At 37.4% G+C, this 13,212-nt stretch overlaps 1 protein-coding gene across 1 annotated transcript in view; it reads right to left on the reverse strand.

Moving 5' to 3' along the window:
- The window catches only part of USH2A (usherin), a 622,140-nt gene that overhangs the window by 80,379 nt on the left and 528,549 nt on the right, over positions 1-13,212 (reverse strand). Inside the window, exon 60 of the mRNA XM_075064332.1 lies at positions 9,948-10,302. Within this exon, the coding sequence (XP_074920433.1) occupies positions 9,948-10,302 (355 nt within the window). The remainder of the gene's footprint in view (positions 1-9,947; positions 10,303-13,212) is intronic.

A 13,212-nucleotide genomic window follows, 5' to 3' on the forward strand; every position in this document is an offset into this window, starting at 1 on the left:
AATTTGAGATGTGATAAAATGGCAAAAGCTGACAACACTGTTTGAGTTGGATAATTTGTTATTGAAATTGGTGAGCTAACCTCACCTGCACTTCTTTTTCTCCTGTCTATACAGGACATATGTACACAATTGACCAGATCCTCAACTGGTAATGGAGCTATGCTGATATCCATCAGTTAAGGAAATATCCAGTGCCCAATATCCACATGTAGAATGAAAACTTACACACCATTCAAAGTAGAGTTGGTCATACTTGACATTATGAATAATATTTGCTATAAATTTATATCCCTTTTTTCTTAGTTGTTTTGTTAACCAATAATGATTTTCTTGGAGTTTCTTCCTTATTTGTATTTGTATTCACAATACAGTTTGGACAAATTATTTTTAAATGAGATGTTATTTGTGAATGTTCACTTTAATTATTCACTATTTTTTCTCTATGTTGCCTGACTGTCACAAGATATCATTTGTGTTCCTTGATTGGATGAATACAATTTTTCTAAAAAAGGAACAAAAAATAAGGAACAGCGAATAAGAGAAAAGACACTTTTCACAGGAATTTTAAGATGAATAACCTTTGTGCTACAAATTCAGGAAATGTTTGGGTTTCTAGAACATTTCCATCAATACCGTGCAATTTTCCAAATATTTGCAGATAAAAAATATGAAGCCATAAATCATAAGAGATCAAAATCAGCCCTTCTACTGCAAAAATATTCATGATTTTTTTTCTTTTCCTATATAATCAGCTCTCTCTCTAGCTCTGTTGTAATACAGAGGCACAATTACTCACATATTATTACACAGGCACAATGCATCTGAATGCTTTTTTCCTGTTTTTAAGTTTCCATCACCATCTGTGTGAGAAATGGAATAAATAAGAAGCCATGTCTTTTCAAACTGCAAGAGTTCCAAAAGGGAAAGGCTCTTGACATTACAGAGCTAAAGGAGTTTTGAAGACACTTTCTATTTCCATACTTGTTCCTTTGTATGCTAGGTTGCCTGCCATTATGTTTATGTAATTCTGACAGTGTTCTTAATGACACACTAACAGATTGTAAAACATGCTGCTGGCATTTACTTGTTTTTTTTATATTTTTAAAACAATGTCCTTCATGTAACAGTAGTTAAGCGCGGCAGAAGGACATCATTAGAGCCATGGTTAAACTGTAATTTACACCATTAGGAAGGCAGGAGCAATTTTTATTGCCTGGCAATTTTCTTGCTGAAATATTTGGACCATATGGCTCAATTTGTGTAATAACCTTAATTTCAGCACCCTTCAGGTCCGCCTCCATCTCCTACGAATGGTAAAATGCGGTTTAGCAGAAAAGGCAACTGTCTATAGTTAGAGAGCTGAGATTAATAACATGTCACGTCCTGTTTTTGGTGAAGGAATTCTAACAGCAGCCAGATGGTATCTCTACAAATAACTGTCAGGGGTCTTGATCTAATCAATACAATGTATTAATACATCTCCCTTTGCTGTTTCTCGAGGGGCTAGTGCATAACATCTGGAAAGATTGGGGGGACCGCCAAGTAGAAAGCTGATTCTTTTCAGAATCAAACTGAGCCCAATTAATTTTTCATGTACACTTGATAACTGTTTCATAATGAGCTATGTGACTTGACGGATTTAGGGTTGGCAGTATGGGCTGCCCATGATTCCTATCCCCATTCAGTCCACTTATAGAAACCAACCCATTAATCAAGCTATCTGGCATAAAACTGAAATCTCAGCTCAGCAAGAGATCAATAACCATCCTAAAAAAAAAAAAAATCACAGAACCAGGCTCTAGTGGGCACAAGTATCCAGCCATTACATTAGTAATTGCTTTAGCAAAAATTAAACTCAGGGCCATAATCACTCGATAGGAACTTGTACTATAGAATTCATTCCTTGCTTCCTGTCAAAAAGTAACATTTAAGTCTGTTAAAAACACTATGATACTGCCTTCTAAATATAGCCACTATTCAATGTAATGACTGTTATACTGGTAATAATATTTGTTTTGCTCTGTACATTAACATGGCACACTACAAACAGACCAAGACATATTCCCTGCCCCAAAGAGCTTACTGTTTATAAACCAAGACAATACACTAGAGAAATGGAGAGTGTGGTGAGATTATACCCACATTCCTGGAGTTTTTAGCAAGGTCTGAAAGGAAGAGAAAGAGGTCCATTTGGCAGGCAAGAAATGGGACAGCGTTACAAGTGTTTGGGGAGCCCAGCTTGAAGATGAGTGTTCGGAATAGATTTGAAAGGGAGCAGTAAAGAGAAAGGACAGGACTGAGAATACTAAATTTATCTCACATAGGACACGAAACAGCAGTTTGATGAGAATGACTTTTGGAGACTGCAGACCTGGATTGGATTCAAATTGGCTCCTTGAAGGTAAAAGACTCTGCATACCTTTACCAAATCTTTGTATCACCTAGTGCTCTCTTGTTTTTAAACAGATGCAATATTTCTCTTTTTATAGAATAACAAGTTAATTTTAAAAAATCAACTGGGATATAAAAATACAAGATTAGAATTCCCAGTCATTATGAATAAAAGATACTTGGAGGTCAGTAAACAGCTTTTGTAATTTTCAGATCTGGAACTCCAGTAGTCTTGTATCATAGTCACCAAGGTATTTCATGAAGCTACATTTTCATGAACCCATCAAATAGGTGTTTTTCAACACCTAATATTGCCAGGGTAAAACTTGGGTTAATTTAATTCTAAAATCTGGTCAAATCCAATTATATCCTTTTTTATTATCTAAGTAACTCTAATTTGAAAAACTTAAATATGGACAAGTTAACTAATTTTTCTTCCCCCACTGTACATTTTTCTTTGCCAATTTGAGTAGATGTTTTTGATCTCTGTAAGAAGCTCCTTCAACTTGACTAGGAATTCTTCTTTTAAAATATACTTACTTCCAAAATTTGAGTCAAACATGGCAATGTAACATGAGGGTAAAAAGTTATTTTATTACATTGTAAACTATATCTTATCAATCACATTTGTGAACTGACTTCCCCTTGTTAAGCATTTATTTTGGTTATAAAACCAACCAAATTTTCAGTCAACTGTATTGCTATGCTGGCTGATTAGTTTATTCTCAACCTCTCAAGACTCAAATGTGAGACATATGGAAGCCAATAAGGGTATATTTCTGTAAGTGTTTCACACAGAAGGCACCTGAAATGTGTGAAGTACTAGGCCCTTTACAATGCAGGAGACAAGAATAAAATAATATTATAGAAATTTTCAAATATGGGGCTAATTTCTTTTAAAAGTAACATATCCTTCATAATAAGGGCAACCTGAGAAGTCTACTTCTTATTAATCCTTTAGAAAAGAGAGGTCATGTCACAGAACAGAATGACCAAGAACAACTCAGTCATCAGCATGAGGATTTCTGAAGAGCTGGTGAGAAGATTAAAAAAATAAAACAAAAATATAACAACTGCTCCCAAAGGAGAGTCTCAGTATATCATCACTGTCTTTTTTACCTCTGTTTAAACGAGTCATGTGATGCAGACTTGTACAGTAAGATTTAAGGACTGGATGGCTCAGATTGTTGGCCATGGGATATAGAACTTGTCAGCTGTAGATCACCCACCTCTCTTAGGTAGTTTGAGTCAGAGTAGGGGCTTACTGAAGCACTTAATCAGTTTCTGCAGGGGCATCACACTGAAATTTTAAATACCTATTCACACAGCTGTTGTGCAAAATCCAACACATTCATATTATAGAATCTGGGTCTGAGTCCCCTATTCACGTTATGCAAACTTATCAGACCCAGAGGGGAAAAAAAGACAAAAAACATTTTCTATTTTTGGGCCTCCCCAGTTCATAGCCAAATAAAACAATGACAGGAATTCCAATCCAGCCCCATTCTGAAACTCTGCAAAGAAGCTTTTACATTTTAAAAACTGCATTCAAAGAAGAACGATTCATTTGTAAACTAATCACATATGCCACACATGTGGTGGGTGTGGGTCATTTCATTTGAATTAGAAAGCAAATGTCTCTATACTTGAGAGGTCACTGGCTGTTGTAAGTTAAATTCTTTTCACTGTTAGGCATAATTAAAATACTCAAGCAGTGGTTTCTGTAATTTAAACATTGCAGTATTGTTGTAATATTTTTCTAGGCTTCAAGAGTTCACAATTGTTTGGTCCAATCAAACCTGGGAACACTGGAGAAGTTATCACCCATCAAGGTAATTACTTTCAAGTTGAAATAATTAATCCATCAATGTTAATGGTCTTTCAACTTCAATAAAGCACTCACCTGCCGATAATCACTGCTAACCTCTTGCTCTCATGCAATTCCCTCTCTATTTAGTGGGTTATATTACAGCCGTTAGAGTGGTCACTTGTCCTGAACAGCTGCTGAATTTCACTTTGATCAGCTGTGAACCATAAAAAAATTAGTCACCTGTGTATGATTTCCCCCTAACCCATAAGCCCTTGCAGAGCTAAGGATATGATCTCTTGGCTGTAACAGGGCACTTTGGGGGCAGCCATCTTGATTCTAGTGGTGGATTCTTCCCACTTGTTAACGACAGGATAGCAGTTCAATTAACTTTTGCCCTCCAATGCCATTTACAGCTTTGAGTCTCTGCTAAGTGGCACATATTCTGAATTTATGGCATGTGTCAGTTATCATACAGAGTATTTCATTCCATCTTGTTTCCTTACCACATGCCATGGGTTTCCTAGGCACTTGAACACATTTCATAATAACTTAATAGATGTGTAGGAAAAAGTCTTACTATGTTTTTTTTTCCATCCTCAAATTTGCAGTGTGTTTTTACAGTATTATACGAAAGTTGCCACTAAACAAAAGAATTCCTTAATGACAGTTTACTATGCATTGGTATATGAGATACTGCAGTATTTCTATATACTCAGAAGTAGAAATAATAGTATATCAGATTTACTGCTGGCAACTGCTTCATCACTCTATTTATGGAAGAAAAAATAAAGTCCCATACAGTATGAGAAAACTTTTGTATATATTATATTAACATGAATATGATCATTGCTATTATTTATAATTTGTATTCTGGTAGCACCCTCAATGCATAAGTTACATACAGGAAGACGAAATCCCCACATGCAAATCTAAAGCCCTCATCCTGCAAAATCCAATGGGACTACTCATGTGGTTAAAGTTAAGCATGTGCTTATGTGTTTGCAGGATCAGGGCCTAAGAAACTAAAATCTATCAATCAAATGAGAATTGCTAGTCTCTGTATCTTTTATTACATCCTTTCAAATGTACCTGGCACCCTTTGTTACTCTTTATTGAGAAGTGACTGGTTTAGCACACATGTGCCTAATCTTGTAATCTGCTGCACATAGGCACACTGCTAGAGCCTAGGCAGTGTCCCACTGAAGTCAGTGGGGATCTGTGCAGAGGTGTGGGACCATACAATTTCCAGTAAAGCAGAGTCTAATGGCACACACATTCTATATATCCCTGTGCAGAGCACTGTGTTCAACTTCTCCCACTTATTTTCTGTTCTATCTTTTGCCTCTATTGCATGATTGTCTTGTTTTCTTTTTCAACTTCCGCCTTTAAGTTTTTTCCTTCTCTCTTCCTCTCACTCTTTCCCCAAAACACATTCTAAAAGCTACCTTTTCTTAGTTACTAAACTTCTTATAATTTATCTTCTTGATTTGCCTGGCCTTCCCTGGTCATCTGGTTGTCAAACAGCCAAATATTTAGACTAGTGGTCATAGGAGGCGTGGTATATTATATCCATGAAAGAGGCAGCATTTACTCACACTTACCTCACAGTGGTATTTGACATACAGCAGTTTCAGTAGCTCTGGTATCAGGGTAGCATCCTTTGACTTTTTCATGACAGCCATTGTTGGATTTCAGTCTACCATGCTGCCACCTTTCAGTCAGCACTAAACACTGTAATTAACTAGCTACGTAGTGTCACAGTTCAAGACAACTGTACCTGTATTTCTGCTCAGTGGTCCAACAAAGCACCCACCCTCAGGCTTCCAGCTCCCCTGCCATTGCCTTTCTGAATAGGGACCCATGTCTCTCTCCTTTGTGACAAAGACACCTGCTTGTTTTCTCACCAGAGATGGATAATAGGTGTAATTGCTACAGATATAAGTTACCACACAGACTTCCTATACTGACCTACTTTATTTCTTATGATAACAAGCATTATAGAGAAAACACATTAAAAACAATAAAAGAACCTGCATGCATGCTAATAAGCTTACCAGAATTAACCCCAACCTTAACAAGGGCTCTGGCAGGAGCAGTCTTTCAACTCCCCATCCAAGGAATTTCATTTGTGGTCACAAGTTCATCACAGCTTCAGCGCAGGACAAGCATCCAATCTCATGAGACCTCCGTAGGCCCACTCCTTACAACCCTAGCCTAGGGACTAGGGCTGTCCAGACCAGGAGTCCTGCCCATTTGCTGAATCAGGAAGAAGGCCCTGAGCTAGTTCAAAATATTCATCCAAAATCCCATACTTTGTCTATTGGTCCCTGGAGAATCCGGTTTGAACTAGTTTATGAAGACTTCTCTGGGGGGTGGTTTCAAAGGGCTGATGACCAGAGGAATCAGATTAGCATCTTCCTCCCTACTAGAGAAGGCACATACAGTGCCACAACAACACGTACATAATTTTTAATACAATGTACCCCAAAGGTATTAACCCTAATTCAAGAAAGTTTAACTTAATTCAATCACATTTATCTTAATTCCAAAAGATTTGTTCAGAATACTACAGAATATTGTCAGTTTGTCACAGATCATCTGAGTGACACTGCCCTCTACTGGAGAGAATCAGAATTACTTCTCTGTGTGTCATAGGCCCTATGCTGCCAGCAGCTAACTGGAGATTCTTGTTTAGTTCAAGTGGTAGAAGTTTGCAATATTATAACATAGAGATCCGAGTTCTATTCCCACTGGCATCACAAAATTCAAAGTGGTCAGAGAACTGTAAAGGCCTATGCCACGGGTCTGACACACATTAAACTAAATATAGCTTAGCACATCTTTACAGAGAAGTAAATGGCTATGTGTCAGGGAGGTAGAATAAATCTATCAAGTGTTTTGAAAACCCACAACGAAAATCTCATTTGGATTTGGAAATGGATAGAAAAGAAATAATCAAGACTGAGGAACCTGCAATGATATTATCAACCCTCAAATTTTTATTATGCATCACCATTTCCAATAAAGCCTTCAAGTTTATTTTTTGGTTAAGCTTAAAGTGACTAGGTTGTGTCCAATAGGCAAGGAGCATGGGTGTGAGTAACAAGAACATGTATACCCATAAGCCTTACAATACAGGCATTTCCTTTTTCTCCCGTGGAATATTCTAATATGATAAAAAAAGTCTAACAGATTAAATAAAGGAGAGAGCTCATTGCTTGCTCAATACTTTGTCTTGCATTGTAACATGGAAGCTTGTGTGAGAGAATGACTAATGGTGTATCCCATGGGGAGCGCCAATAGAAACGCTTTAGGAGATTAACTGATTTAGCCTCATACCCCTGAAAGCTATATTTTAAAGTGGCAGAAGTTTAATAATTGGAATGCTAGTTCCTGCAATAAAATTACATTTTAATTAAAGCATCTCATTCACAAAAGCTACAGTTAAGGGTGTACCAGCAAGTTCATGATAAAATTCTATTTCCAAGGAGTTATAACTTTGAAACTTAGTGTCCAGGTTTTCACCTGTTGTGATAATTGACCTGATCTCATGGTATCTTTGATAACAGGACTCAGTGCACTTTATGTCAATATCTTTGAGTCCAGGCTCTAGCTGTTACTTTATATTCAGAACACAAAAGGCTTGATTCTGGTATCAGTTACACTGGTGTAAACCAGTGACTGAGTTCAATGCAGTTGCCCCAATATAAAACAAGCATAGAAGAGAGAAGAATCAAATGCAGAGATTTCTTTCCAAAGGGCAGTATAATTTTTTTTTAAACAAAGGCAGTAAAATGGATAAATACGCATGATACAGGAAAGTAAAAAAAGGATTTAAGTCACTGTCACCTTAGTATTTGTCAAACAACTTTGCATATGCTGCTAATGTAATTGTGACTCCATTTAGTGTTTGGGGAAAATAAAGCATTTTGGAGCCAGAAATATACTAATTCAACAGATAACAACCGTTAATTTAAAAGGCTTTTAAATGATGTTGTTAAAGAAATATACTGTAATAATATTACTTAAAAGGCCATTTTAGTAGATTTGATTACCCACAATACAACCATCTTGGATGTTTTCTGTTGTTGTTGGCATGCCTAGAAGACATACTGCAATGCATGACTGGACAAGGGAATTCTGATGCTCAGAAATATGTTGGATGCTGCCAGAACAGGATGTGAAAAGAAGCTTCTGACATTTCTTCATTTTGAAATTCTAAGTATCACATTACACATGCTAGCTGGGCTTTTCAAAGAAACATAAGGAAATTAGGTGCCCAAATCCCACTGAAGTTCAATGGAAGTTAGGCTCCTTTGAAAAGTCCCAGCCTATATTTTTACAACCTAGCACACTGTACAGTGCAGAAGCAATGGATCGCAAAGGCCAAAAGCATGCATTCCTGCCATTTAACCCAGGACCTCGCTCTCTTTTCACAGTAAGAGGCATGATAAATCTTATCCTTAAGGCTCCTAGGAAAGATATAGTGTGCTTTCAAACCATATACCTATGGGTACCTTAGATCCCTCAGCTAGATTCCACTCATTTATGTCAAGAGAACTTTTCTAAGGAAGTTTACAATAAGACCTTAATACTGAATATTAAATCTCAGCAAGACACTATGTACAACTTCAGTTATCAGAATATAAATGGAATATTGAATAATTTTAGATTATTAATGTAACTGATAATGGTCTTGGGACATGCCCACGTTTTGGACAAACGGAAAGTTAGGGTATCTGAGCTATTCAAGTTTGGGTTCCTATGAATCTTAAAATTATACCAACACAATAGATTCTTGGTACATTATAAAAGATTGTTTTCAGAAGACAAATGCAATTGCTGACATTGCATTATAAAGTCTAGTGCAGCTCTCGTACCCCTTATAGAAAGGTTTGAAGTGAATGGTTAGAGGAGAGGACTAGTCAGTAATCAGAGACAGTATTACCAGCTCTGCCACTGACTCACATCATGGTCTTGGTCTAATCACATTAACCTGTGCCTCAGTTTACCCATAATGAAGACAATGGTACCTCCACGGGACTTCATTAATTAATGTTTGTAAAACACTTTTAAGTAGAGGGTAGCATAGAAGTATTATTATTATGTATTTTGTGTGCCGGTAAGAGTTGATTTGCTTCTAATTCAGAAGAGTTATGAGGCAAAGCTTCATAGATTCTGTAAATAAATCTCATATGTAGAACTAACAATAATTTTCATGTCATGCTTAAACCAGCATTGATTTCAGATTAATAAAAACATTCAATTCAAGTAGGATTGATTTTGTTTAGCCTGTTATGAGCAGCCTCTTAAAACAACAAAAGAATAAAAATTACATTGGATGTTTTTTCTAAAAGGAATTACTGTGGGGAAGTTCTATGGCCTGTATTATACAGGAGGTCAGACTAGATGACTGCAACGGTCCCTTCAGGTTTGGAATCTAAGAACAATTACATAGAAGATTTAGGACCACATTTGCAAAGTGAGGTATGCACAAGTAGATATGCACACCTATTTATGCAAGAAAAACAATACTCTTGTGCTCAAAATCATACATTCGCATCTGTATATCAATGACTAGACAGCTACATGGGTAGATGTTATGCATACACTGGATATATATGAATGTAAATTAGGTGTCCAAAGGCTAATTGGAAAAAATGGCCCTATATCAATATTTTAAAGTAACACAGGTCAAACTAGAATATAAACTAATTGAACACTGGTTTTAGTATCCAGTTCTTACCGCTACAGTTAGTGCTGTAATAGCTGGGATGCTAAACGTTGGATCACTCCGTTTCTCTTGACAGACCACACGATACTGAGAAATAATCCCATTGGGAGATATAGGTTGGGTCCAGTTCAACAGCACAGAATATGCACTTGTAGCTTGTGCCCAAGGGGCTTGCATGCCCCAAGGTGGAGCTTCCAAAGTTTGTGTTGAAGACCACAGACTATCCACTGACCCCCTGGAATTTTGAGCTCTGACACGGTATTCGTAGATAGTGAATGGCTGCAGTGCATCAGAAGCATCAATAAATTCCAAGGCTCCTTCAGACCAAATGAATAAAAGCAGCTCCTCTTGAGTGTTTACAGGACGTCTGAAATATAAATACCAGTCCATTTAAAGCTTACAGTGACTTAAACACAGTCAGATAATATTGAAGTACAAGTGCTAAATTCAGTCTATCCTTGAGAATAATACAGATCTTATCTCTATTCATTGTATAGGTAAGGAACTGCCCTCCTTATTTTGCCTTATAAGTCATCAGCCTATGTCAGGTATTGACTATTGAAAAAACTTTCAAGGAAAAAGGTAAATAACTAATTTCTCTTTGCCATTAAGTGGGAGAAAACTGTGCAAACTCAATCAATACTACTGCAATAGCACTGCAATAGCACTTTGTCCTTTATTATAGAACACTCCAGGCCCAGGGCTTCAAAGACGAGTGCCTAAACTAAGGCCATAGTGTCCTAAATCCATATTTAGTCCCTAAACAAGTTATCTAATTTTCAAGTGTTGCAGATTCTCAACATTTTTGAAAATCAGGACACTTACTTAGGTACTTAAATCAGGACTTAGGAGTCTAACTCCAACATTCAATTTTGAAGACTTTGACGCACTTTAGTATTGAAAGCAATTAGTTGCCTAGAACAGGGGTTCTCAAGCTTTTTCTTTCTGAAGCTCCCCTAACATGCTACAAAAATTCCACAGCTCACCTGTGCCACAACAACTGTTTTTCTGCATATCCAGTAGATTAAAAGCCAGGGCCAGTGGTATTGCCTGGGACCCCATGCCACAGGGTGCCCAATGAAGCTAAGTTGCTCAGGCTTTGGCTTTCTGCCCTGGGCCCTAGCGAGTCTAACACAGACCCTGCTTGTGGGTTTATTTTGGCGGACTCCCTGAAACCTGCTTACAGACCCCCCAGTGGAGAACCACTGGCCTAGAACACACAGGGACAAACATTCAAATGGTCCTTTAAAACTGTGCCTATACGTTTTGCCTATACTCCAGTTTGCACATGAAAAAAAAAATCACATTTCTGGATGAAATTAGGGTTCTCAGTCAGACAAAGCACATCCAATTTCCAGATGTAACTGTAAAAGCTCATTAGAAAACATGATCCATAGTGCTTTCCCATAATACAAATGCATATCTTTTTCAAAGAGATTTTCTACTTAAAATATTTTGAGGCACTTTCACATGTCAGCAAATGAAGACTAATCACTGTCCACACATATGCACGTAATATGTCCATTCCAGTTAGGGGTAGCTCTGCTATTGGCAAATCCTGAGATTCTGCTAAGCTTCAATGGAGGTTACAGGTGATTAGCTTCTCTTTTACAATTTGGCCCCACTAGGATGTTAATTTAGAGTTGATGGATAAAGGCAGGTCATAAGTTTCTAGATGAAGTTGCCAAATCACTTACCTTTACTAGGAATAAAAATGTTTGTCTGGAATAAAACCTGGTGGTTGAAGACTATGATAAATCTCAGTGAAAACTGTGCTGCACCTCACACGGATTTTGGTATTTTCCTTACTTTTAACTGAAACCTTTGCCTTCACATTATATAAAACCATTTTATCCCTGCATGCTAACAAACAAAAAATCAAATTACATTATCTGTCACTTGTATCACAAATAAGGCAAATTCACAGGAGTGGAATTAGTGTGTCTGGCTACCAGGTGTCATCACTACTTCACATGCACATTGGCTGAAGAACATTTCTTTGGCAAGATAAAAATCCGAATTTCAGTAATACTGTCAGTTTTTATTTTGTTAGTCCAACTTTAGTCACTATTTTTAAGATTATAAAAAAATCAACAAAACTATTAAAAAATACCGGCAATCTCAGGTGCTTGCAATATTAGACTCCCATATATTTTATACAAATATAAACAAGAATGCACATAGTTGTGCATGTGCACATATATCCATAAGTACACACACAGCTGTGTTTGCCCGTAGACATGTACACAAACACGCCACTCCCATATTTCTCCAAGTTGCAAGAAATGGGAGAATTTCCAGCAAACTCTGGGATGTACTAACCCTAGGATATTGTAAAGTTTAAAGGGTGGGAGCAAGAGAAAAGCAAAGAGATTTTCTGAGTCTCACTCCTCCAGACTGGGGGAGTGACCAACCACAAAACATGCTGATCCTGAAGATCTGGTGATGGCATTTGGTGAAGAGGAGGAGGACAGGCTAAAATAAGAAGTGGGAGCCTTTGCTGAGGTGGAAGAGAGTGATGAGTGGACCTATACATTGACCCTTAAACCATACTGCATCAAGTGTCCTGCAGCATAGCACCATGAGTTTGATTTTTCATACTTTACTGCATGTCAGATTAAAAACACATGCAGAATTATCATTCAGATGTCATTTACTGTGCTCATCAATGTGAAGCACACCCTTACAAAAGATGGATGCATACTTTACCTTTCTCCTCTCTCCTGCTGCTTACTCACCCCACTCCACACGGTACCTTGCAGTGCTTAGGTACCTTCATGATAAGTATCTTAGAAATACCTCAGATAGGTCAGAAGACAAAGAAACTGTCCATAGGTTTTTAAAATCAAGTGTAGCACATAATTGTATCAAGACAAGGTGGATGTATATTTGCAAACACACCACACAAAACCAATGATATACTTGAGATACATCGATGATATTTTTTTTTCATCCTCTGGACAGATGACCTAAACTCCGTCACAGATTCCCATCTTAACGTCAACAACCACCACATGTCCGTTAAACTCTCTCCCACACAAGCATCATCTTCCTGGATAACAAAATCAGCTTCAGCAATGGAAGCCAACAGACACCTATATCCGAAACCCTTGGATCACCACATAGATATAGTGACCACCTCAAACACACCAAGAAATCTGTTATCTACAGCCAGGCACTCAGCTACCACAGAATATGCTCTGAGAAGAAAGTCCAGGATATATACTTTAACACACTCAAAAACGCCTTCACCAAACAAGAACACTCCACCAGAGAA

The sequence above is a fragment of the Chelonoidis abingdonii genome, chromosome 3, assembly GCF_003597395.2.
Source record: "Chelonoidis abingdonii isolate Lonesome George chromosome 3, CheloAbing_2.0, whole genome shotgun sequence".
In the NCBI taxonomy this organism is placed as follows: domain Eukaryota; kingdom Metazoa; phylum Chordata; order Testudines; family Testudinidae; genus Chelonoidis; species Chelonoidis abingdonii.